Below are 27,697 nucleotides of genomic sequence, written 5' to 3'. Positions count from 1 at the left end.
GAAGACAATTAGTTTGGTCTTTTGATGTTCTCTTGTTTTTGTAATTACTTTGTGTCAAGTTTTTCATGCATTGACTACTATTTTTCTTGATAATTGTTAGATACGGGGCATTTTTAGTGTCTCTATTAAAAAAGAGCAAGTTTCTTATGGTCATCGTAAAAAAAAAGTACATGTAAATATGTATTATCCAACTATTTAAGTTCGCTTTTGTTCTGACCAACCCAACTCGGTACAATTTCTGACATCTAACCTAAAATGTTTGTTTTTGCATCTAAATCTTGTATAATATCCGTTTTGCTGCAAATTCAAGAAAATAAATGTATTAGGATATGGAGGAGAAGGCATTATCTCCTCTTCTTCCTTTTTCACCTTTGTAGTAGTTGATGAGGAAGCAAAACAAACTTTTGCAATTTTGGCCTCGTTCGCTTCTCTTATAATCCGTCTTTTTCAGCTGGAACATTATTTTTCTCTCACAACAAATCAGTCGGAACAATGTTTCGGCTTATTTTTTCAGCGAAGTGAACGGGGCCAAGGTCAAATACTCTCGTGTTTTTCTCGTGGTGATGAAAAATCCTAAGGGAATCCTACTGTTGGGCTCACGGAGAGGAGATTCGCGTATAAGAAGAGCCCAGCCGTAGTCCAGTAGCGTGCAAAGTGAACCAAATTCGAGTGTGCAGCCCAGATAGCACACGGAACAGGCCCGCTATGACGTCTACAAGCTGAAGCCGTATTCAGCCCACAAACTAGCAGCCTTAAATTCTTTGTGGCCACTGACAGACGGGTCCAACTGTTGACTCAACCGTCCCTAACGACATCGCTGCCTGAAAGACAACGGATCAACCTCTCAGACTCCATCCCGCCGTCGAGGTGCCCATCCGACGGCGGCCCCGCCGCAGCCACGCGCGCACCACAACGCGCGGCCCAGCGCCGCACGCAACGCCCCACACCACACGCCAGCCCCGTGCGCCCTACGCGATTCTAGAAGCCTCCGGGCTCCCCGCCTCGCCTCGTCTCGTTTCCTTCCTCGCCCTCCCGTCCCTCCTAAACCCCATCACCCCCCATCACTCCTCCTGTCTCCCTCTCCCTCCGTATAAACCCCAGCTCTTATCCGTTCGTCACTCCCCAAGCGTCACACCGAACCACCACGCGCGCGCAGGAACAAGCCGCGAGCGCCTGGTCCCCGGTCTTCAGTATATATTTCCACACCTCATGGCGCCGGCGCTGCGGCCGAGCCCGTCGTCCCGGGGTCTGCCACGTGCCGCGCTCGTGCCGCAGGGCAGGGGTGCCGCCGCGAGGTGCGCGGTAGGGGTGAGATGGGAGGCCGCGAGGCGGAGGATGGTCGAGGTGAGGTGCGACGCCGCCGTCGCCGAGAAGCCTGCCGGCGAGGAGGAGACGGCCGGCGAGAAGTTCGAGTACCAGGCTGAGGTGAGCTAGGGAAATTGGCTCGTTTCGTGAAATTTGGGATTGGGTCACATGAATTGTCACTTGTGTGCTGCATTCAGTATGCCGTTGCACTCTGCTCTGCTGTGGCCAAAATCGTGTTTCGCGATTAACAGAATTCTGTTTGTCTTCAGACTTCATGGAATCTGCAATTGAGCGCTTCTGTGTTTATGTAGCGTTTCTCTTTGCCCTGCAGGTTAGCCGCTTGCTGGACTTAATTGTGCACAGCTTGTACAGCCACAAGGAAGAAGTATTTCTCCGTGAGCTTGTAAGGTCAGTTATCTTCTCAGCGTATACAATTGAATTGACTTGTCCTTATGACCATGGATGAATTGCTGCTATTCACAAACTGCATTTCTACACCTCCTGATCATCTGAACTCTGACACAATTTATGTTGCCATCCAGTAACGCGAGTGATGCACTGGATAAGCTGAGATTCCTCAGCGTAACCGATCCCTCTGTGCTGGCTGATGGTGATGAGTTGGAGATAACGATTAAACCCGACTCAGAGGCTGGGACACTCACTATCACGTAAGTTGTTCATTAATCCATGGTCGTCACCATTTTAATTTATGAGATGTGATTAAAATCATTATTGAGACCCATTTTGTGAATGCCACAGAGATACTGGCATTGGAATGACTAAAGATGAACTCAAAGACTGTCTTGGAACCATTGCACAAAGTGGCACCTCAAAATTTTTGAAGGCTCTAAAGGTGCACTTCTTTTTTAACCATTTAGCTACATTTTTTTTTTCTGTTCCACAATGAAGCCATTGTTTCCTTTGTTGATAATAATTTGGTTTCTCTGTTTTGTCCAGGAGAACAAAGGTCTTGGTGCAGATAATGGACTTATTGGTCAATTTGGTGTGGGGTGTTCTATTCGGCTTTCCTTGTTGCAGAGAGGGTATGGAATGTCTCTTCTATGATATGGCTCAGCTGATGAACCTGCATTACTTTCCAAAATCTACCTATTATTCCAGAGATTCTTACAGTTGCTATGCATGCTGAAAATGTCTCTACATCTTGTTAGTAACTTTGCATATTCTTTGTCATCATACAGGTTGTGGTGTCTACTAAAAGTCCAAAGGCAGATAAGCAGTATGTGTGGGAAGCAGAGGCTGACAGCAGCTCTTACATTATCAAGGAAGAAACTGATCCTGAGAAAATGCTGACACGTGGAACACAGATTACTCTTTATTTGAGAGTAAGAAACTTTAAACTCTTTCTGTATGATCTCTACCCTCTAGCAGAATTCTTATTGCCTTCTTGTTGTTTCAGGATGATGACAAATACGAGTTTGCTGACCCTGCGAGGATTCAAGGCTTAGTTAAGAACTACTCGCAGTTTGTCTCATTCCCCATATATACATGGCAGGAGAAATCAAGAACAGTTGAGGTAGGATTATCATATGGTTTATTGTAATTCTGCTACAATTATTGTATTTGCATCTATACCTATATACCTTGGCTGAACAGGTTGAAGAGGAGGAAGAATCAAAAGAAGGTGAAGAGGCTACTGAGGTTAGTTCTGTTGAGTGCAATTGTATTTGAGTTCGAGTTTGGTTCTCTGTTACTGCCGTATCACCCTATATGTATCCTCTTCTGTTATAGGGTGAAAAGCAGAAAAAGAAGAAAACTATAACCGAGAAAGTACTGGGACTGGGAATTGGCTAATGAAATGAAGCCCATATGGGTAAGCTGAGCCCAATTTATGTGCTATCATGATCTCAATATTCCTAGCTAAGTCATGTCAAGTATGTCAGATAAGTACATTTACAGACTTAGGTTTCCATTTGCTATTGGAGATATTGAAGTTGGTTATATTTGTTCCATGCAGATGAGGAATCCAAAGGAAGTTGAGAAAATTGAGTACAATGAATTCTACAAGAAGACATTTAATGAGTTTTTGGATCCGCTTGCTTACACTCACTTCACCACAGAGGTGTGGGGGGTTTCGAAGTTTACTTCTTTTTCTTTTATTTATGCACATTAAACATATGAACATGATCTATATTCTAAACAGGGAGAGGTGGAATTTCGGAGTGTTCTCTATGTCCCAGGGATGGCGCCTCTTAGTAATGGGGAGATAATGAATCCAAAGACCAAAAACATCCGATTGTATGTTAAAAGAGTGTTCATATCAGATGATTTTGATGGCGAGCTGGTATGTCCCCCCCCCCCCCCCCCCCCCCCCCACCCATCATTATAATAGTTCAGCGCACTTACAGTTGGCATGGTTAAGTTACTGAATGTATCTTTCTCTGCATTTTCCCAGATACTTGAGCTTTGTGAAAGGTGGTGTTGACTCAAATGATCTCCCTCTCAATGTTTCTCGTGATATCCTTCAAGAGAGTAGAATTGTAAGTTCCGATAAATAATTCTCATATAGTGTATTTGATTAATACTCTTCTGTTTTTTAATGTATGGTGTTTAGGACAAGCTAATTAGTTCATTTCTAAACTAGTATCCTAAACTTGTATATTTACAAATGGAGGAAATATAGCATGCACAATGTATGTTGATGTTTGAATATAATAGTTGTGTTCCCTGTGTTATAGGTCAGAATTATGTGTAAGAGACTTGTTAGGAAGACATTTGACATGATTCAAGAGATCGCCGAGAAGGATGACAAAGAGGTCAGAGTAAAGAATGAACATTTTCCCATCCACAACTTTTGATTTATTCAATTTGTGTTGACGTTTGTTGTCACTCATGCTGCAAGACTACAACAAATTCTGGGAGAGCTTTGGCAAGTTCATGAAGCTTGGTTGCATTGAGGACACAGGAAACCACAAGCGTCTTGCACCATTGCTGCGGTTCTACTCTTCTAAACATGAGACCGATTTAATAAGTCTGGATCAGTATGTAGAAAACATGCCTGAAAACCAGAAGGCGATCTATTATATCGCTACTGATAGTCTCCAGAGTGCGAAGACTGCTCCTTTCTTGGAAAAGCTGGTTCAGAAAGATATTGAAGTACGTGGACTACTTGTTATTATTATAAAGCTAGTTTTCCTCTGATGCTGTAGTTTTGCTCATAGTGCTCCTCTTTGTTCTGTAGGTTCTTTACCTCATTGAACCAATTGATGAGGTTGCCATTCAGAATTTACAGACATACAAAGAGAAGAAGTTCGTTGATATTAGCAAAGAAGACTTGGAATTGGGTAAATAAAATATGAGTTGTTAGGTGATTCAGTATAACTCTTTAGGTTTGGCAACGTGCATGTCGCATGCTTATACATACTGGCTGGTACAGGTGATGAAGATGAGGACAAGGAGAAAGAAAGAAAGAAGGAGTATACTCTTCTATGTGACTGGATAAAACAGCAGCTTGGTGATAAAGTCGCCAAGGTCCAGATCTCGAAGTGACTCAGCTCTTCTCCATGTGTTCTCGTATCTGGCAAATTTGGCTGGTCAGCCAACATGGAAAGGTAATTTAAGATTTAAGATCCCATAAAACCTGATTGTTAACCTAACACCTTATTTTCCTAACATGGGTTCTATAAATTTGATAGGCTCATGAAAGCACAGACACTTGGTGACACATCAAGCCTGGAGTTCATGAGAGGTAGACGGATTTTTGAAATCAACCCTGACCATCCTATCGTCAAGGATCTAAGCGTAAGATTTTCCTTCACTGTATTATCTGTTAAAAGTTCATGTATCTAGTATGTTCTTTTGGCATGCTCCAATCTCGCTGTGCAAAATTCTTATCATGTTCCTTCTACCTGTCTCATGTATACGGCAAACTGTCACAGGCTGCTTGCAAAAACGAGCCTGAAAGTACTGAAGCCAAGAGGGCAGTTGAGTTGTTATATGAGGCCGCGCTTATCTCCAGCGGGTATACTGTAAGTGCAACGAACCTATATGCTTGTTGTTGGCCCATGACTGTCCTGATAAATATATGACTGCAGCGTGATTGTTCACTTGTGTTATCCAGCCTGACAGTCCAGCGGAGCTGGGAGGCAAGATCTACGAGATGATGACCATGGCCCTCGGCGGGAGATGTGGAAGGTTGGAGACAGAGGAGGCTGAAGTCACCGCCAGCGTTGACGCAGACTCTTCTGAAGGTGCCACGACGGAGGTAGTCGAGCCCTCTGAAGTGAGGACAGAGAGCGACCCGTGGAAGGATTAGATAGTTCTGTATGGAGGTGTATGAGCACTGGATATAACAAAAGTACGAACCAGAGCCAGGATAGAGGAATACAGTGTTGATAACAGCATTGGTGTTCAGTGTAGATCTGGTTCAGGCTGTGCTGATTAATTTTGTAGGCTATAGCCATTCAATGAAAAACGCCCTATGTGCTTTCGTGCATTCTAGCTCCGGTCTTTGCTAACTTTTACACGGTGCATGTTTTTTCTTTTGATACATCGTCACTTCTTTCGGTCCTAATTATAAGTTATACTTTGGTTTTATCCTAATTCAAATTTCTTTATTTTTTAATCAAATTTATAGAAATATATTGACGTACCAAATAAGTGATATTGTATGGTGGATTGCATGAAACTAGTCCAATGTTGTAATTTGCATTTCTCAATAGACTTGGTTCAAGTTAGAAATCTGATTTTGAATAAAAGATCAAGGTGACCTAATGTAAGGCCTGCTTAATATAAGGCCGCAGTTCGTCGGGTCAGTCGGTAAAGTTTTCCAAACGGGCCAAGCCCGCTGGGCCGACACGAGCACGGTACGAATTGGCCCGGTACGAAAATGGCCCGGCCCGGCAGCTACTGTGCCCGTGCCAAGCACGGCACGGCCCCGTGCCCGTGCCTGAGCCGCGATGCCAGCACGATGGCACGGCACGGGCACGACCCACTTCAACGGCCGGCACGGGGGCGACACGGCCTCGAGACGTTGGATGGAGCCCCCCGCCTGCTGACCGTTGGATCTAGGGGTCGAGTGGGACGGCTTTATAAGCCAGCCACCGCTCCTGGTTCCCCACCTTTCCAAACCCTAGCTCATTCCGTCCCCATTCCAGCCGCATGGCCGTATCGAGCTCTCCCATCGACTGAAACCCTAGCCGCTCTCCTCTCTTCTTCCCGCCGTCCGATGGCTGGTTAAGGCGGCGGTTGCTGGCACGGGCACTCGGCACTTCTACACCACTCTTCCTTCTCCCTGACCATCGATGTAGCTTTCTCGTCGAGATCCACCATCGTTCGTCTTCGTCTCTGTCTCGTCGCTCTCATCGACCTTGCCGGAGTCTGGCATCATTGGGGCTCCGCTCTGATGCGTTGAGGTACCAGGGTGTCGGGTCTCCGCGACGTCGTCGCCGCCGTTGTCTCTGGTGCTCCGTCAAGAGAGGTGAGCCGTAACCCTAGATCTATTCGTTTTTGTTCTTCTTCTTGATTTCTCTATGATCTTCTATTAACCCTAGGTGTTCTTGTTGTTCTTGGTTTTGGTAGGCGTTGGCGTTGAGGGACCGGAGGCCGGCGACGACGAGATGTCGGACGAGCAGGAGGACATCGGTCTCTCCATGACCATCAACGATGAGCTGCGCCTCTGCGGGATGATCGAAGACGACGAGGATGATGTCGCTGGGGATGCCGAGGAGCTCTTCGACCGTCGTGCTGCCGAGGAACTCTATGGCCGTACTGCTGCTGACCCACTTCCCGTCGACGACACTGATGCCCCAACACCGGCGGCGCCGTCTAGGACGACGCCGCTGCTAATGACGGCTCCAGCAACAGGCCTAACCGCCCTTCTACCTCAGTATGCTGGGAAGATTTCGAGAAGCTCACCAAGAAGGTAAATGGTAAGGTTGTCAGGTATGGCGCTCGGTGTCTTCACTGCTGTAAGGAGTATTCTACATACTCTAGATTTGGGACTGGCCACCTTCTCCGTCATCAAGACTCTTGCCCTAAGAAGTGTGAGAAATGTCGCATGGCTCAGTCCCACATTACTTTCAATAAGGACGGTACTATGCGTAATTGGGAGTATTCAACTGAGGTTGCTCGTGTTCAGCTTGTTCGTTTGCTTGTTAGGTTAGATCTTCCCCTCCGTCTTGGGGAAACTGAGGCATGGGAAGATTACATAAAAACTGCTCATAACCCTAGGTACACAACTGTTTCTAAGTAAACTACAGCTAGAGATCTTTTTAAGTACTTCAATGAAAAATGTGATCGTTTGATTGATGATTTGAAGAGTAATGCCATTTCATCTGTTGCTATTACCTCTGATATCTGGTCTGGAAATGCAAAAGAAGATTATTTGAGTGTTGTTGGCCATTACATTAATGCTGATTGACAACTTGAAAAAAGGGTGCTTGGCTTAAGGCTTATTGATGCATCACACAATGTTGATAACATTGCTGAACGTGTTAGTAACATGCTTAATGATTATGGTATATTGAAGAAGGTTTTTTCTGTTACTTTGGACAATGCCTCTGCTAATACTAAAGCTATGGATAAACCAAAACCTATACTTAGAGAGTATTTGGGTGCTGATCTATTTTTGCATCAACGCTGTGCTTGTCATATCATAAACCTGATTGTTAAAGAGGCTCTGGTTGCTGTTAGTCCTATGCTTGATGCTTTCAGAACTGCTATATCATTCATTAACTCTTCTAACCAGTGAGTTGCTGCATATAAGAGTTATTGCATGGCATCTGGTATTAGACCTAGGAAGTTTGGATTGGACATGGAGGTTAGGTGGAACTCTACCTATATGATGCTTAGGCATTTGCTACCACACAAGGAAACTTTTCATACTTTCATTGAGTCTAATTATCCTAGAAAAAGAGGTGACCCCTTTCTTTTGACTCATGAGCATTGGGCTATGTCAACTAAAATACTAGAATTCCTTGAACTGTTTTATGACTCAACAGTTGCTTTGTCTGGTGTGTACTATCTGTAGGATCTACAGGAAGACAAAGAAGGCCTAGAGGGAGGGTGAATAGGCCTATAAAAATTCAACTCAAAACTCTGTTAGAATAGAGGGCGGCACTGCCGCTCTATAAAAATTAATCTAACACAGTTGAGATTTAACAGATATGAACCTAACCCCACTAGCTACTTAATCCTGCAATATAACTTCAAGATCCAGTTCGAAGACTGGATACCACAAAAACTTCACTCAAATGTAAATCGAGCAACTAAACCCTAACAACAGCTAGCAATAAAGTAAACATCAAGTATAGTAAAGATGGAGCACGCAAGACACAACATTTATCCCATGGTTCAGCTCACCACTAAGGTTTGCCTAAGTCCACGTTATTGAGGAAGCCACAAAAGGCATGAGCTTGCCACAAAGGCTTGTCTTACCCTCATTCTCAAATCAAGAGAATGAACTCTTGAAGTGAGGGGTGATTTCTTAGCTTTCGAATGAGGTTACAAACCTCCCAAGGCTACCACACAAGTTGGCAAGCATAAGGGCGACGCCTAGCCGGCTAGGAGCAAGCTCCAAGAGTAATAAACCCTAGAACCGCCGGCCAAACGTAAACCAAATGCTCTTAGACTTTGGGAATTAGTGGATCTACTCTCCAATCGAGTTTTGCTGCCTTTTCTCTCAAGTTTTGATGGTTAGAATCAAGGATTTGCTTGAGGGATGGAGAAGCAACAATGGAGAAGAGAGAGTGAGCTTTGGTTCTGTTTTTCTCAAGCAGAATGACTCAGTGAAGAAGATGACCGTTGTGGGCCAGGCCTGAGGGGTATAAATACCCTTGAGTCCAACGGCCAGTTAAGGGCGGCACTGCCGCTCTTAACAGGGTGGCACTGCCGCCCTAGCCAAAACAGGTAACACGATCTAAAATTTGTTTACCTGTTTTGACTAGGTGAGATGATGTAGATCTGTGAATTTGAGCATCTGGTTCAACAGTTGACCAACTGTCCTAAAATCCCTCTTAATAGTACGGCTTTCCCTAAACTCAAATTCAAAACATAAAAGAATTTAAACCTCTTTTGAGCAGGGTCTAGCCACCTTTCGTAATTAGGACACCTGTAACCTGTACATCATCCTTATTCTTTGATTCCCTGCTTGTCATCTCGATAAACCTCATTAGTCCTCTAATTTGGTGGTCATCAATACCAAAACCCACAATAGGGCTTGATTGCACTTACAATCTCCCCATTTTTTGTAATTGATGACAACCCAATTAGAGCTTACATATGATATGAAATCTAACTAAGATTTTTGAATCATAGATGTAGGAGCCTCTCCCTAAATCTGTGAATAGAGATTTGAATTCTCAAACTAGCCTAAAAGGCCATGATTCACATTTTAGGTGTGATGGGAGCCTCCCCCTACATCCATGCCTGCTGTGGGGTGCTGAACAAAGTGTCACAAGAATAAACATGATGCATATGATAGGTTATATCAGTTCAAGCACACAAGATTCTGGCTGGTACAGCAGAGAGCGGCACTACCGGCCCAATAGAGTGGCACTACCGCCCTGACTATGTCAGTCAGGTAGCAAATAGATTTCTATAGCAGATCATATGAACATAAAATAACTTAAACTCAGAATATGACAAGCTAAAAACAGTAACCATAAATACATGTCCATATCCGAAGCAAATAAAGTCACAAAGTAGCATAATTTCATAAAATAGAGTTTTGAGTGACTCTCAAACTCATAACCTGACAACTACTCTCATCGGATCTGAACATAAGCGCAGCAGCGAAGAATCATATGGCGTTGAAAAACGGTTGACCCCTCTAATTTTCTCCCCCTTTGGCATCAAGTACCAAAAAGAGAAGAAAAAGATGAGAGATCACACATCACTGTCGGAGTCGACGCGGGCACGTCCGGCGACGTGGGTGTGCGAAGTGAAGCGTGTTGAACATCGCGGAGGTACTGCCCTAGCTGATGTAGAAGGCCCTGGCTGATCCGTCGAAGGACGCGGTCTCCTGGAATATGTGCGAAGCAAAGCTGCTTGAACCTGTGGATCAGCCTCTGTAGGGTGAATCTCTGCACCAAGGTCCTCCTGCCTTGGGGGCTCCTCAAAATGCTGCCCCTGTGGGTACCCATAGTACTAACTAAATGACTCATATGAGTGCCCATACTGCTGATCTTCTGGCTGCTCATCATGGTGCTCATCTGCCTGATCCTGCTCCTTATCAGAAGAAGAAAGGCGAGGCAAGTTAGGAAACTGAGGTGGTGACTGTACTGGTGGAAGTGGTGGCAGCCCTGCCATCTCCCTGGCATGCCTCACTACTTCTCTGTTCTCCATTCAATCCTCATAAGCAGTCTGTGAAGCATATGTACAATGAGCAAAAATCGCCTTCATCCATGCACTCATCTTTCCCCACTTTGACTTCTTCTTTTGTTCCCTAGCCCTAGATAGCTCAGGAATATCTCTGTGTTCAGCCCTAGAGGGATGAACGCCTGTTGCCCCACTATCTCCAAGTCCTCTAGAACCAGTATGCTGAGTAGCTGAGCCAAGTCCCCCTAAACCACCATGGGTCTTTTTGATCTTATAAACAGTGTGCTCACAATCCTTAGGGAACCACATGCCAGTCACTCTCTCAATCATAAATATGAGGTAAGGAGCATAGGGCAAGGATCTCCTCCCATCATCCATGGCATATGCAAGCTCAACCCAAATAAACCTTAGAATATTAAATTTTTCACTGTTAAGAAACCTAGACAACACATTAGTGATATAGCCATTCAAATCTGTTGCATTGTCTTTAGGGTTGAGAGTGATCCTAAAGAGACTATTCATGATGTAATAAAAACTCTTGAGCTTTGTTCTTGACCAATCAGGAACTGCAAGATTTTGATCCTCCCACATGAAGCTTACTTCCATTGGTTCAAAACGACGCTCATTATGTATCCTCTCATATGCCCTGTGGATGTGTGCAAAACCAAGAATTCAACAGAAGGTGACAAAATCAATGCGATAATATCGCCCATCAGTCATCCAATGAAGTTCATCCACTTCCCTATTCCAATAGTAAGTAGCATGAAATTGAGCGAGAATCTCCCTGTTCCAGTCATACCTGAAACTCATGATGTCTGTCATCTCAAAGTGGTCACAGGTCTTAATTGCTGTAGCAAACTGATGATCATCCCTACTCTCCAAGTCACTAAAGTCAATGTACTGCATCTTGCTAATCTTGCCCTTGGACTTAGACAGAATGGCTGTAGCATAAAAATCAGATTGGAAAGCATTCCAAAATCTATAATCAATACCATTTGATCTGTTAGAAGAGTAGGGATCAATCTCTCTGGCTTCACCTGTCTTCTTCTAACTCATGGAATAATCAACAACTCTATGATCATCACTATTTTGGGGAGGAATGAGATCGAACCTATTGGTATTATTTCTCATGTAGCTGCTATCAAACTCTGAAATGTGCAAAGGAGAATCAGGCCATACACGAATAGTTCTTCCCATCCTCTGAATGTTTTCCTCTTCAGCAAGGTCTTCATCAAGATCTCTATCTCTGGGAGTATAGCTCGCCTGTCCCCTGCCTCTCTTGACTTTTTGTTTGGTTGTCAGCACCTTCCTTTTACCTCGGTCCATCTATGCAATATAAATGAGACTTGATAAGAAACTGTATAAGATAATGAGTTAGACATAGCTGCAAGCAGGTTTTAACAAGAAAAAGAACTTTGAAGATGACATAAGAAACCGTGCTAGATTTGAAATCAGCATGGTAGGTTGGCACTGCCGCCCCCTGAGGCCAGCACTACCGCCCTTAGTAGCTTCACTATTTCATCTTCAATTTTCTTGTTCTGGTTAAATCCTATTTTCAACAGTGTCTATTCATCATCACAATTTCAGAATCACAGTCTAAACAAAGAACACATGAAACCCTAGCCATGGATTTGAAAGATTGAGTATGAAAAACTTTTAAAATAATTTTTGATAAGTGAATCCAATCCATTCTGAACTTCATCGGCTATATGAAATTGAGTATAGCAGTTAGAATCTACGAGGGTGCCATTAATGTTCCCAAGGGCGGCATTGCCGCTCTCCCCAAAATCATCCAACCGGTGAAATCCAAAATCAACTCGATTCAACCATCAAAAACTTTTTTAAGTCTTTCATACTCCCCCTAGAAATTAAAATCCATGACCAAAAGCTTCATATTGCATAGATCGAGTAGGGGTTAGGGTTTCACCTTGCTTCCAAACTGTTGGAGTGGAGGGAGAAGAGAAGAAATGGCTCGGCTAGGAGCCTCCTGCAGTGACCAGCGAAGAAGAGTCTCAGCTAGCTGCAGGGGCGGCACTGCCGGGGTGGCAGTCCGTGAAGAACGGTGACGACGTGTGCTTGTGAGAGAGGAAGAGAGAAGCACAGGCGTTGGCGTCGGCTGAGAGAGAAGGAGAGAGTTGCGTCGGGGGCCAGAGAAGGAATAAGTAGAAGAAAACGGGCCCTATGACCCAGCCAAAATTGGCTAAAAATGGCCCAATTTTCAGGGAGCGACACTGCCGGCCATAATGGGCGGCACTGCCGCCCTGCCAATTTTGCAGGGATTACGCTGTAACTTTATGACCTCCTTAACCTCAGATATGGATATATATTCTCTAAATATCCTGACCAGTAAGCAATCAACAATACAGACAATGGTTATGACACATAGTTGGCCTTTTTAAAAGGTTTTGAGACACAATGTAATATCTTTTTAAATCATTTTCCTATATTGCTAGGTTGTCAAACAGAGGTGTGCCATATTTCAAACCATGTTACGAGAATCAAGTATATTTAGCTCACTACGCAAAGCACAAAACCTTGACTCATCGAGAGGCTTAGTGAAGATATTGGCTAGTTGTTTTTCGGTGCTCACATGACGAATTTCGATATCTCCTTTGGTTTCGTGGTCTCTCAAGAAATGATGTCGGATGTCTATGTGTTTGGTTCTTGAGTGGCTTACGGGATTGTTTGTAAGCTTTATGGCACTTTCATTGTCACACAAGAGTGGAATTTTGGTAAATTGACATCTGAAATCAAGAAGGGTTTGCTTCATCCAAAGTAGTTGAGCACAATATGCACCGGCTGCAGCATACTCAGCCTCAGCGGTGGAAAGGGCTACACAATTTTGCTTCTTAGAACTCCAAGACATTAGAGACCGTCCAAGGAATTGACATGTCCCTGAAGTGCTTTTTCTATCTACCTTGCAACCGACATAATCGGAATCCGAATAGTCAAGTAGATTAAACTTGGAGCCTTTGGGATACCACAAGCCAAGGTTAGGAGTGTGTACTAAATATCTTAAGATTCTCTTAACAGCCACTAAATGACACTCTTTTGGGTTAGCTTAAAATCTAGCACACATGCATACACTAAGCATTATATCCGGCCTAGATGCACATAAGTAAAGTAAAGAGCCAATCATGGAACGATATACCTTGATGTCGATGGCTTTCCCTTCTTCATTTAGGTCAAGATGTCCATTAGTTGGCATGAGAGTTTTGATAGGCTTGGCATTCACCATGTCAAACTTGTTAAGCATATTATGGGTGTATTTGGTTTGGCTAATGAATGTTTCTTTCTTCATTTGCTTGATTTGAAATCCAAGGAAGAACTTCAGCTCACCCATCATGGACATCTCAAATCTCTTGGTCATAGTCCTACTAAACTCATCATAATACACATGATTAGTACTGCCAAATATTATGTCATCGACATATATTTGGCACACAAATATATCATTTCCAACTTTGTGAGTAAAGAGTGTAGGGTCGGCTTTGCCTATTTCAAAGCCTTGTTTAAGCAAGAATTCCTTAAGGTATTCATACCATACTCTTGGTGCTTGCTTAAGCCCATAGAGCGCCTTTTGGAGTTTATAGACATGGTTTGGGAACTTGGGATCTTTAAACCCCGGTGGCTGCTCCACATACACCAACTCTTGTATTGGGCCATTGAGGAATGCACTCTTGACATCCATTTGGTATAGCTTGAAGTCATGATGGGCAGCAAAGGCTAGAAGCATTCGAATTGCTTTAAGTCTTGCCACCGGTGCATATGTTTCTTCAAAGTCCAAGCCCTCTACTTGAGTGAAGCCTTAGGACACCAATCTTGCCTTATTTCTTGTCACCACACCATTTTCATCTTGCTTGTTGCGGAAGACCCACTTGGTACTAATGACATTGGTATTGGGCCTTTCCACCAAGTTCCACACTTGGTTTCTCTCGAAGTTGTTGAGCTCTTCTTGCATGGCCATGACCCAATCCGGATCTCCAAGTGCTTGTTCTATCTTGAGGGGTTCCAAAGAGGAAACAAACGAGTAATATTGACAAAAAATTGCTAAATGTGAGTGAGTTGTTACCCTCTTTTGAATGCTCCCAAGAATGTTGTCAACGGGGTGATCCCGTTGTATAGTTTGACATAGCCTTGGATGCTCAACACCACCTTGTTCTTCTTCTAGACCTTTAGTCTCTTCTTGTCCAAAAATAGGTTCTAGGTTGAGCCCTTGAAGTGGTGGAGTAGGAGTTGAAGTAGCTATTGCTGAGGTGGATGGGGCGGCACTACCACCCTTAGGGGCAGCACTGCCGCCCTGCTGATGTTCAGCAGGTGAGCGCTGCCCTTGTCGATGAAGTATGTTAGCGGAAATTTGTGCAGCAACAGCCTAGGGGTCCTCATCATTAGTGGCTCGATCTTGTTGTGGCCTAATGTCACCTATAGCCATTTGCTTGATTGTCTCATATGGTGGATCCTCCTTTCCTACCACACTTGAATCAACTTGCTCCACTTGAGAGCTATTAGATTCATCAAATGTCACATCTACCGTGACTTCAACTCTTCCCATGGTTTTGTTGAATACACGATAGACATGCTCATTTGATCCATAGCCAAGAAGAATTCCTTTATCAACTTTAGGTGTAAATTTAGAGGTTTTGGGTCTTTTGTTAAGTATAAAACACTTGCACCCAAACACTCTAAAGTATGACACCTTTGGTTTGTTACCGGTTAGAAGCTCATATGAAGTCTTCTTGAGTTTCTTGTGTAAGTAGAGACGGTTGATGGCATGGCAAGCGGTGTTGACGGCGTCACTCCAAAAGAGGTCCGACATTTTGTATTCATCTAGCATTGTCCTTGCCATATCAAGAAGTATACGGTTCTTCCTCTCTACTACACTATTTTATTGAGGGGTGTAAGGAGTTGAAAACTCATGCTTGATGCCCTCATCATCAAGAAACTCTTCAACTAGAATGTTCTTGAATTCGGTCCCATTGTCACTTCTTATCTTCTTGATAAGAAGGCCGAACTCCCTTTGTGACCTTCTCACAAATATTTTGACTTTTTCTTGCACCTGGGACTTATCATAAACAAAGAACACCCAAGTGAAACGGGAATAATCATCAACAATAACTAGACCATATTTGTTACCCCCGATGCTTATGTAGGTGACCGGTCCAAAGAGATCCATGTGAATCAACTCCAGTGGTTGTGTGGTTGTCATGATGTTCTTTGGTGGGTGTGGTACACCTACTTGCTTTTCGGCTTGGCAAGCACTACAAATCCTGTCTTTCTCAAATTGAATATTGGTTAGTCCAAGAATGTGGTTGTCTTTTAGGAGTTTGGCCAAGTTCCTCATCCCGACATGAGCCAGTCGACGATGCCATAGCCAACCCATGCTAGATTTTGCCACTAAACAGGTCTCAAGCTTAGCTTTACTTTTGCTGAAATCAACTAAGTAAAGCTTGTTCTTGAGGTGACCCATAAAGACAATTGAGGAATCCTCCCTCTTAAAGACTTCCACACCCTTATCCATGAAGAGACAATTGTAGCCCATCTCACATAATTGAGAGATGGACAACAGATTGTACTTCAAGAAATCAACATGTAAGACATTTGTAATTAAATGATCAAGTGTAATAGCTACTTTACCAAGTCCAATCACACCCCCTTTTGAATTATCACCAAATATGATATTCTCATCTAAATTTATAGTTGGGGAATATGATGAGAACATACTCCTTTCTCTGGTCATATGATTTGTACAGCCACTGTCAAGCACCCAACTTAACCCACCAGAGGAGTATTCCTACAATACAAGTTTAGTTCCTAGTCTTAGGTCTCCAAATATTCTTGGGGCCTTGCATGTTAGTCATAAGAACTTTAGGAACCCAAATAGAAGCATTATGATAAACATTTTGACCATTGCCAACAAACTTGGCAAACACCTCCCCCTAGCTGTTGTGCTGCAAAACAAAGTTAGAATCCAAACATTGAGGAGGTGATTTTGCCTTTGGTTGATAAGCATATCTATTTGGAGTGACCCAGATAGATTTCTTTGGTTTCTGAACAACCTGCTCTAGAAGTGACACCTTCTTCTCAGGCTTGTCATGAGCAGAGGAGTAGGAGGTGGTCTTCCCTTTTTTGTGGGGAGCGGCACTGCCGCCCATAGGCCGCGGTGTTGCTCTGGGCTGGCCTTGTGCCACCTTCTGTGCAGACCTATCTGTACCTTCCTGCCCTTTGCTCACGAACTAAACACACTCATATCCATTTATTACCTTTCTCCCATTGGTTTTACCTCCATGAGTATGCCCAAGCCCATCTTTGATGCATGGATTTCTTCCATCTTTGTATTGTGGCTTCTTTGGTTTTTCACCTTTGCCACCAGCAGGTTTCTTACCTTCCATGCCCCTTTTTCCTAACATAGCATTGAGCCTAGCAATCTCCTTTTTCATGACCTCCAAGTTTGCAAGGTTAGTGGAATAAACTTTTAATTCAAGATTATAGCATTTTCCACACCCTTGGCTAGTGGAGGAAATAGAAATGTCATTTGTGTTGGAGGGAAGTGGGGTGCTCTCGCATAGAAGGTTATATTGCTTCTCAAGTTTGTTGTGCTTTTCAACTAAGACACAATACTTGTCATTGAGTGCAATATTTGCCTTCTTTGTGGGAGCATGTTCTCTTTGTTCTTCGGCCAAGGCCTTGTTCAAAGAGTCCACCTCACTTCTCTCTAACTCAAGAGCTTCCTTGCAGCCAATATACATCTTTTTGGTTTCCTCAAGATAATCATCTCTATCAGCTAGCTCAACTTTGACACTTTCTAGTTCCTCCATTAGATTCATGATGAAGAGCTTGGTTTTAGAATCTAACTTTTTAGTCAACTTAATATATTTCTCAACATCACTAGTATCATCATCACTAGAATCACTAAGTTCACTACTAGAGATGTCACTAGGAGGTGAAGAAGATTTAGCTTTCGATTTACCTTCTCACCCTTTGCCATAAGACAAACGTGAGTGGAGCGGTGGTCATCATCATCGGACATATTGTTGAAGAGCCTTGATGTAGAGGATGGCTTTTGAATAGCCACGGTTGCAATCTTTACATCCTCTTCACTTGACTCTTTAGTTGAGTCCCACTCATGCCCAATGTGTGCCTCTCCCATTTGCTTGTATCTCTTTTTGTGCTCATGCTTGCCCTCATTGTTGTTCCTCTTATATTTATTCTCTTTCTTGTCATAAGGATATTTAGCAATGAAGTGCTCCGTGCTGCCACAATTGTAGCAAGTCCTCTGCTTCTTGTTTGGAAACCTTTTTTGCATTATTTTATACCCATTCTTTTTCAACCCCTTGTGATAGCTCTTCATGAACAAAGCCATGTCATCAATCTTCATATAATCAGCCCCATCATCTTCATCTTCACTTGAGGATGAACTTGGATCATCATTTTGTGGAGTTGACTTGATTTTCTTAGATTGACTTGTTGATGCTTGCTTGCTGCCCTTTACCTTGTTGGAGATGCCTTGATTGCTTGATTTGTTGGCCTTGAGAGCTACTTCCTTGATCTTCATGCCTTCTAGCTTGGCTTGCAACTCACCAAGTCTTCTCCTCTCATTAGCTTCTTCTCTTTGCATGTCAAATGTCAACAATCTTCCAAGCACATCATTAGGTGTGAAGTGCTCAAACTTCTTCTTATCCCTAATCAAGGTGACTACGGTCTTATTTCTTGGTGAGTAGGCCTCCAACATAACCTTCACAACTTTGTGATCATCAAGCTCATCATACCCATAGCCTCTAATCTTGCCCACCAAGGTCATTAATCTATCAAACATCTCTTATGGCCCCTCTCCATCTATAATCATGAACCTATTGAGCTTGGCCATCAACAAATCAATCTTTACTTTCCTCACTTTATCTACACCTTCATGTGCTAGATGCAAAGTGTCCCAAATCTGTTTTGCAACATTGACATTCATCACTCGGTTGTACTCATGTCCATCCAAGGCACTAAGGAGAATACTTGTGGCTTGGCCATTGAGATGGACAGCAGCTAGCTCTTCATTTGTTGGCGCTTCGGGATCTTCCGGTGGCTGCAATCCATTCACCACAATCTCCTAAAGACTGGGGTGAAGACCTACAAGATAGGCACTCATCAAGTGCTTCCACTTGGCAAAGTTTATCCCATCAAAATGAGGCAACTTTTCCATAGGTACATTGACAAAGGACCTTTTGTTATGGTTAGACAAATAAGAATAATTAAAGGATACGACGGCATATTTGTTCTTGTTGTTGTTGCTGCCCTTGTCCTTGTCATCCTTCTTTTTGTCCTTGCTCTTCACCTCCTTGCTATCTTTTGAAGCATGGTATGACACATCATCATCTCCATCATCCGAGCTACTAGAGAGCTCACTAGATGATGCATCATACTCATTCTTTTCTTGCTCTTGAGTTCTTGCTGCCCTTCTCTTAGCTCTTGCCTCTCTTGTGATTCTTCTTTTTTCTTTTCTCTTCTTCTTGTCTTTGAGACGCTGCTCTTCCTTCTTCTTTTCTCTAGCTTCTTTTATCGAGATCTTTGCGGCTTTTCTTTCTTTTCTTGCCTTTCTTCTTTCAGCATCGGTGGTCTTGGGTTCTTTGATGGTGGCATCACTTGCTGTGGACATGGACAGCTCGCTGCTGCTGCCGACATCCTCAACATGTACACCATTTGCGTCCGCAACGTGAACGTTCTTCGAACCTTCTCCTTCTTTCATACTTCACACGGTGAAGCGTATGCAAAGCAACCTCGCTCTAATACCACTTGTAGGATCTACAGGAAGACAAAGAAGGCATAAAGGGGGGGGGGGTGAATAGGCCTATAAAAATTCAACTCAAAACTCTGTTAGAACAGAGGGCGGCACTGCCGGCCTTATAGGGCAGCACTACCGCTCTACAAAAATTAATCTAACACAATTGAGATTTAACAGATATGAACCTGACCCCACTAGCTGCTTAATCCTACAATATAACTTCAAGATCCAGTTCGAAGACTGGATACCACAGAAACTTCACTCAAATATAAATCGAGCAACTAAACCCTAACAACAGCTAGCAATAAAGTAAACAACAAGTATAGTAAAGATGGAGCACGCAAGACACAAGATTTATCTCATGGTTTAGCTCACCACTAAGGTTTGCCTAAGTCCACGTTGTTGAGGAAACCACAAAAGGCTTGAGCTTGCCACAAAGGCTTGCCTTACCCTCGTTATCAAATTAAGAGAGTGAACTCTTGAAGTGAGGGGTGATTTCTTAGCTTTCGAATAAGGTTACAAACCTCCCAAGGCTGCCACATAAGTTGGCAAGCATAAGGGCGACGCCTAGCAGGGTAGGAGCAAGCTCCAAGAGTAACAAACCCTAGAATCACCGGCCAAACGTGAACTAAATGCTCTTAGACTTTGGGAATTAGTGGATCTACTCTCTAATCGAGTTTTGCTACCTTTTCTCTCAAGTTTTGATGATTGGAATCAAGGATTTGCTTGAGGGATGGAGGAGCAACAATGGAGAAGAGAGAGTAAGCTTTGGTTTTGTTTTTCTCGAGCAGAATGACTCAGTGAAGAAGATGACCGTTGTGAGCCAGGCCTGAGGGGTATAAATACCCCCGAGTCCAACGGTCAGTAGTCAGTTAAGGGCGATACTACCGCTCTTAACAGGGCGGCACTGCCGTCCTAGCCAAAACAGGTAGCATGATCTAAAATTTGTTTGGCTGTTTTGACTAGGTGAGATGATGTAGATCTGTGAATTTGAGCATCTGGTTCAACAGTTGACCAACTGTCCTAAAATCCCTCTAATAGTACGGCTTTCCCTAAACTCAAATTCAAAACATAAAAGAATTTAAACATCTTTTGAGCGGGGTCTAGCCACCTTTCGTAATTAGGACACCTGTAACCTGTACGTCATCCTTATTCTTTGATTCCCTGCTTGTCATCTCGATAAATCTCATTAGTCCTCTAATTTGGTGGTCATCAATGCCAAAATCCACAATAGGGCTTGATTGCACTTACACTATCCTACTGCCCCACTTATGGTTCATCATATTGTTAAGATTGCTATACACCTACATAGGTATCAAAATGATGAGCATATTAGAACTGTTGTCCAACCTATGATTGATAAGTACAGTAAATATTGGAGAACCATACTGAACTTTACTGCATTGTATTTATCTTGGATCCAAGAGCTAAAATTAAAGGTTTTAATAAAGTTTTTAGGAAGTTAAATTTGTTTACTGATGCTGATTATTCTAATAAGATGGTGAAAACTAGAACTCTTCTTTTCAAACTATATCATAAGTATGATGATTTGTATGGCTCTGTTAGGGTGAAAAGGCCTGACCCTCCAAGCCTATCTAGTAAGAAAAGAACAGCTTGGGCTGAGATATATGATGATAATGATGATAGTGGTTTGCTTGGAGCTGGCTGTTCTTCTCTTCCTCCTAATCTTGATATGTCCAGGACTATTCCTGCTACTACTTTGTTACATGCAGCAAGTTCATCTAACACTGGTTCTGAACTTTTAGCTTATCTGGACTGTGACATAGTTAGCCAGATGGATGATGACTTCAACATCTTGAACTGGTGGCATCAGCATAAACTAACATATCCAGTTCTTTATATCCTTGCTAGAGATGTTTTCAGTGTGCCTGTTTCTACCATTTCTTCTAAAGCTACTTTTAGTACCACTGGTAGGATCATTGAAGACCGGCGGCGGAGGCTGAACCCTGAAACTATGGAGGCACTCACATGCATTAAGGATTGGGAAGCTGCAGAGACAAGGCTACATCATATGGTGGAGGATAAGGAGCTCGAGGAGGCCTTTGAATAACTTTATCTTGATTAGTCATTTATGTAATGGTTCTGTAATCTTAAGACTTGGATGCTTTGGACCTTTGGTTGTGGATGTAATGAACAATTGAACTTATGGAGCTGGTTGCACTCTTTTTCCTTGTCTAAGGTTTCTCACAAGGGTGGGTTTTACCTAGACAGGTTTTTAATGAGGCAGCCATTGCACAGCTCCTTTAATTTGGTATTTTGTTATCTCTGTCTTGTGTTTTCTTCTTTGTAATTTCAGATTCATCAGATTTCAAGTTTGTTTTTGAACTGTTCTTTTGATTCTGATCTGTTGAAGTGGTGATGTGGTTTTAGTGCCAAGGCACGACACTAGTCCGCTGGGCTGCCGTGCCCTGTGGCACGGCACGGCACTATCTGAGGGCTTTAGTGCCGTGCCTGGACCAGAGTCTGGACACGATGGCACTGCACGACAGTGACACTGTGCCTGATAGTGCCGTGCCTGATAGTACCATGCCGTGCAGTGCTAGTGCTGTATAGTGCCAGTGCCGCCCGTTTGGAAAACTATATCAGTCAGTTGTCATGCACAGCGGCAACAGAACTTTTCATGAACCTGTTGTGCTTTTGTACTTTGGTATTCCAATTGCACGACTGTGTGTTTTAAACAGAATGTTGTTGATGATACATGTCATTTACAGAGCGTGAACAATATAGACAGACAGCATTGTAATTTGTAAAAGCGTTTCCAGTTCCCGTTGTGAATGACATGTATCATCAACTACTACCATGTAGTCCATCCATCCGTGTGGACATCGTTGAAGCTGCCGGAACCTTGTGCTCAAGCAGTTGCCAATCATAGCGGGCCTAACGCGGAGACCCATCTCATAGATAATGGGCCGATGGAGGCCCGTTGTGTGCTCCGGGGAGTGGGGCATGGGATCCTGCACGGCCCAGAGTCCACACATAAGGATGCGCGGCGGGGACGAACGTGCGCACAGGCACAGCCGCACAAGCACAGGCACAGGCATAGCGGAACGTGGCGAATCCCGGAATCCCCACCGGCAGCAGGCTTCCATCGGAGTGCGCGACGAGCACACGCTCAGGCGCTTGTCCGATCCGGCGTCGCGGTGGCCCGAGCTCCCACCCACGAGGCCACGAGCGACCTGGCCGCACGCGGGCGGAATCGCCGCAGCGTACGGCCTCACGCGCAGGCGCACGGCAGGGGGCCGGGTCCGGCCGGCACGCCTCGGGCAGGTACGAAGCAGCAGCGCCTAGCCTTGTCCTTGAACCGTGGCGACACCGGCGGAATATACCAAAATGCTTGTTTGTTCTACGGAGCATTGCCTGCGCCGGTACGTTGTCTTGTCCGCTTTGGGTGGCAGCTGTAGAGTGCGCAGAAGTTTCACTGTGCACGACGATTGGTCATCACAGGTTTGTTTTCAGGCCATGGCCATCACCAAGTTTGTTTTCAGGCCATGACTAGTCACAAGTTGGGTTGGGGCCAAATGATTCTGCCCCAAGTGTCCTTAGCCCTTAGGGAACGAACTCATGCTCATCTCTTTCGAGGCCGGAGAAGGAAGATCCTTTTGTCCCTAGACGTGACACGGGCACACCTTCTCCCTATAGTCAGTCCATCGATCATGCACCTACCATTTGCCATCACAGAGAGTTTATGATGACTGATGAATGATCTCCTCGCCACAAAAAAAAAAAGCGAAACGCTGTAGTAGATAGAGTAGGTCTCAACGCATACATACACGACACATGGATCGAACAAAAGCTTGCTCCGAGTGCAAGTGGGGAACAGACTGAGTCCATGAACATGCATGATCGATGTAGCATCATCCTTCTTTGATTTGTGGCACAAGGAGGATTTGCCAAATGTATGTGTTTCAACATAAACATCGCCCGGACCGCCCCCAATTTCATGAGTGTTTCTTGCACCCTTAACTATTATGCAAACAAAAGCGCTGAAACTACTAACAAAACAAGGCTCGCGTTACATGCATCCTGCAGCAGCAGCTCATTTGCTCGCTACCAACACACAGCCCACTGTTACTGCACTGCGCGCCAGCCATGAATAAATGCACGCGACCACCCAGACAGAATTTCCAGCCATCCAGGCTCTCATCCATCCGTCCAACGATTCCGTGGGGTGGGGGACTGGGGGCTCCACGAGCTTTTTCTCAGTTCCTTCTGAACACAATAAAAACCCGGCCAATGCAGCACAGCCGTGACGACGCGGTTAAAGGCTTGGATGAGCAAGAACTGCAGCAGTCTTGCTGCTCCCAGCAGTAGCAGCATCAGTTATGCGGCCCTGCGCACCTGCATGTTCGCCGATCAGATATTCAGATGGAAGCCTTTGCTCTTTCTATGTGCAACTGGCATGTTCAGTCACATTTGAAACCCGTCCTGCGACGGCCTGATGCTCAAGTCCTGGGACCCCAGGGACGGGTATGCCATCTGCGCAACGTCACTGAATGACCCTCCATTCAATGCGTGGGACATCTGCTCGACAAATCCAAAGCTTACATCAGTATTGTAAATTTGATGCAATTGCGATCAGTGTCTGTATGAAGATCTTGGTGTCTCGAGCAAATTTGTTCCTCAACACACAACTTAGAATAGGAGTTGGAGAAGCCTAACTTGAAGTATATGTGGATTGGCCGTTAGAAAATATTTACTGTATGCAGGTTTGGGGCAAATTTGTTCCTGAACACAACTTAGTTGGCTATGAAGATCTTGGTATCACAATCAAACTTGAAGTCTATGTTTGAGAAAAATTTATGTTGCTACAGGATAGCTTAAGCTATGTCAACTGCTACCTAAAGACTGAAGTGCTGTGTTGATACTTCAAAAACAATATTTTACTAGGATCTGTTCAAATATACTGTGAATAGATGCTAACCTGGGACCCGTCTTTTGCACTCAATTGTGCCTGCATGATTCTCCTGAATACGTCCGGATTGGCCATGCCAGCAGCGCCCCCCTGAATCAGGCCTGGTTGTGATAGCTGTAATTGTGGGTGCATCATTTCTGGGGAAAATCCGAGGGAAGACGAAGGAACACCAGGGAAGCGAAGAAGCTGATGATAAGAGTGGTTTTGTTTGTTAGATTCTTATACGTACAAATAATGAGCAAAAAAGAATGAGATTGCAAGAAGCCTCGTACATCTTTTGATAGAAGCCCTTCTATATTGAGGTCAAGCCTTGGGTTTACTGTTGCGAGCTTCATCGATAAGAACTGCAAGATTAATTCAGTATTTTGATGCTTGCCATCAGTATGTAACGAGGGTTGTAGAAAATTGTATTCATATTCAGGTCTCAGTATCTATTGATTCTACTTTCTCTCTTCCAAATGACAACTTGGTTCGTAGATAAGCCTTGATTCAGACAAAGTTGTGCATATTTTGACGAATAGTGTATTGGGGGGATGTTAGTTATTACCTCAACTTGTCTTTGCAGGGACTGAACATAGTTGATAATCTCGTCAAGCATTACGGCCTTCCCAGTGACCTGAATTTCAAGGACAAAGATGTTCATTTGTAATGAAAATCAACATAAAAACACACAAGTTCCTTTTTTTTTCTTCTTTTGTGCTAGATAGACCTACTTTGCTGCAGCCAGGAACAAGGTCCTGCAGAAGTTTCATCCTCTCGCTAATCTTCTCCCTCCTCAACTGCAGAAAAGATGCAACAACCAGAGTTTTCAGGACCATTCATGTCAATTTCAGAACGATCCAAGGTTCCACAGCAAACGGTAAACATTGGGGTGTCACCCTTTGATCAAATCCGTACCCTTTCTGCAAGGCTGTGGCTGTTGGTTGCCTGTCCGCGTCTAGCTCGGACATGAATGTAGTCTTCCTTCTGGGACTCGGAGGTCTCTTTCGCTCCCTTCCCTTTCGACTTACCGGGTCCGGTAGTTGTTGCCGGGCTGCTCTCCTCGCCTTTGTCCTTGCTGTGCACGCTCTCGTTTGCTGAGTCGGCGGGCAGGTTGGACGACTGAACCTGATCGCCTCCCATCACCTTTCATTGTACAGAACACGCACAGATGTATTCCATCCATTTTAACTTAGCTACATCGATCCTCGACAGGTTTTTGAAACGACAGTGGAAAAGTTGAAGACACAAGCAGCCAGCAAGAAGAGCGCTCACCTCGTTAGGCCTTCTCCTCTTCTTGGAATCCGACGTCCCCTTGGACGAGCAGTACCCACCAGCAGCCTCCGAGCTCAGCACCCCGTCGTGGCCGTTCCGGCCAAGCTCCGGCTCGCCCTTCTCGTTGCCGTCCTTCCTCTGGTGATCCAACAGCGCCTCCGAGGAGCCACTGAACGCGTTGTTCATGGGCTGATGATCAGTTGCACCGAAGCCAGTGGTAGCGCCCATCACCCCGCCGCCGCCGAAGCAGGACGCCCGCGCGGCGCGCTCGATGAAGCCGGAGTCCACGGGGAAATGGCCGAGGCCCTGCAGGAGGAAACCGGGGACCGGCGCCAAGAAGCCGCCACCGCCCCGCGCGGCCGACATGGCGCCGACGTCGGAGAGCGCCATGGCCTGGGAGGTGGACGCCCACAGGCCGGCGGACGCGAAGGCGGAGTCCATCATGGGAACCTGCTGCTGCTGCGGCGGCGGCGGCGCGCACGAGAAGGCGGCAGCGCTGAATTGGGTCTGCCACTCCACCGGGATGCCGGCGGCGCCGGAGGACGCGTTGCCCTCCATCCCTTTCTCGCCGCTCTCGTTCATGTCCATCGCTTGCTTGTAGTAGCGCTCACACAAGACGCGAGAAGGTCAAAGGACGAATCAGAGACGAGAAAGGCTAGGGAAGAAGAAGTAGCTCCTCCATTGGCCAGAGAGCTTCATAGGCAGGCACGCAAGCAAGAAGCTCTCGTCACGGCCTATGGCAGGAAAAGGAAAGATGCCCAGCCACTGGAGATTCTGATGCTATATCTGTTCCGGCGAGGGGCATAGGAAGAAGAGCTACGAAAGAGGGGAGAGCATAGACTATACGAGAGAGAGAGGGGCTTGTAGGCAAAGGCTTGTCAGATTTATAGGTCTACTAGCAGTTGTTCAGTAGCTGTTGTAGTTTCACCAGTAGTGGTACATGCATGGTGTTGGTGAGCCACACAGCGATTAGCTGCAGGAGTTGCAGGCAGCCGCTTTACTCCTCCTAATCACCACCACCATGGCCGGTGTAGTTTAACCTTGATGGACCTTATTTTTAAGTGTCTCGCTTCCGCCTCGCTTTATCTTTCTTAACAGCCCTTTAATCATGCTGTTTACCTTTGCTTTTGTTTACTTACTTCCTACGAGTACTACTCTCTCTCTCTCACACACACACAGCAAGCGTAAAGAGGAAGGGGGCTGGCTGATCGATCAGGTTCTTCTTCACAGCACACAGCACACATACTGCAATGGCATTACCATGCCATGCCGGCATCCCTGACAGTGCCAACTCTCACGGGCAATTGTTTATGGGCGCAACCGCTCGCTTTCCTCAAGGCGCCTGGCTGTAAATTATGCCCCCTTGCCCTCCCTACCCGAATCATTATTATTTGACTGCTGGGTTTTTTTTATGGTCGGCACGGCCAATTATTTACACGCCCTTCATGATTAGTTTTGTTGAAGAAAATGGTGGTCAACATTAGCAGGGGGTGCCGATCGAGGCATTAGCTCTCTACTTACCCCCACGGCAAAGCAAGCCTACTTTCATTTCATTTCACCCCCTTTCTTTCTTTCTTCCACATTTCATGCATCCTCCAGTCTTCTATTAGGCCCTCTGGCAATTGGTTATGAATTCAGTTACTACATCTTAGAAGCAGAAGCAAAGCAGGGGAGTGAGTTTGAGAAAAATCAAAGGCAGGGTTTAGATCGTTAAGCTTATTGTCGGTGTTTCGGATCGGGGGGTCATCAACCGACTAGTGAATTTGTTCTGCGTGCTCCCGATTCCGGATGGTGATGCAAAGAGACACAAGATTTATACTGGTTTGGGCAATCGGTGCCCTACGTCCAGTCTGAGAGATCGAACTTGTATTCCTTACACCGAAGTGCTCGTAGTAGGGGGTTACAAGCTAAGGGAGAGAAGGAACTAGTCCCAGGTCTCAGCAGGGTGTCGTGTGGGCCGTCTGAGACGTTGCTCTCAAGCGGCTGGAATGTGTGCGTGTGTCTTACCCAGTGTCCTCCCCCCCTAAGTGGCCCAAGTCCTCTCCTTTTATAGTTGAAGGGAGGACAAGGACAGTACATGTATTACTATGCGGCATCGTGCCAACAGGGGTGGCACGTCCGAGCCCTGTGGCTTGTTCCTGTGGCGGCGTGGTCGTAGGAGT

At 44.9% G+C, this 27,697-nt stretch overlaps 1 protein-coding gene and 1 pseudogene across 1 annotated transcript; one reads left to right on the top strand and one right to left on the bottom strand.

Moving 5' to 3' along the window:
- The first annotated feature begins 1,044 nt into the window (after positions 1-1,044).
- Positions 1,045-5,823, top strand: LOC136546417 (heat shock protein 90-5, chloroplastic-like; annotated as a pseudogene).
- Positions 5,824-23,255: 17,432 nt separating this feature from the next.
- On the bottom strand, positions 23,256-26,663 carry LOC136546416 (transcription factor BHLH089-like). The gene is made up of 7 exons (XM_066538396.1): positions 25,536-26,663; positions 25,179-25,406; positions 24,995-25,060; positions 24,829-24,897; positions 24,554-24,625; positions 24,291-24,467; positions 23,256-23,890 (listed from the first exon to the last, which is right to left on the bottom strand). The coding sequence occupies exons 1-7, from the start codon at positions 26,121-26,123 to the stop codon at positions 23,777-23,779; spliced, it is 1,314 nt and encodes a 437-aa protein (XP_066394493.1). The 5' UTR covers positions 26,124-26,663; the 3' UTR covers positions 23,256-23,776.
- Between the last annotated feature and the right edge of the window lie 1,034 nt (positions 26,664-27,697).

Source organism: Miscanthus floridulus, chromosome 3 (assembly GCF_019320115.1).
Source record: "Miscanthus floridulus cultivar M001 chromosome 3, ASM1932011v1, whole genome shotgun sequence".
NCBI classification, from domain to species: Eukaryota; Viridiplantae; Streptophyta; class Magnoliopsida; order Poales; family Poaceae; genus Miscanthus; species Miscanthus floridulus.
The sequence above is the reverse complement of the archived record's forward strand: the minus strand, read 5'-3'. Positions and strand labels throughout refer to the sequence as shown.

What these genes read in the sequence shown, in the direction of transcription:
- LOC136546416 (XM_066538396.1), bottom strand. Translation starts at nt 26,123, where the DNA reads ATGGACATGAACGAGAGCGGCGAGAAAGGGATGGAGGGCAACGCGTCC. An exon ending in GCCACAGCCTTGCAGAAAGG is followed by an intron (nt 25,061 to 25,178) that starts GTACGGATTTGA and finishes TCTTTTCTGCAG; the next exon opens with TTGAGGAGGGAGAAGATTAG. An exon ending in TTGTTCCTGGCTGCAGCAAA is followed by an intron (nt 24,898 to 24,994) that starts GTAGGTCTATCT and finishes CTTGAAATTCAG; the next exon opens with GTCACTGGGAAGGCCGTAAT.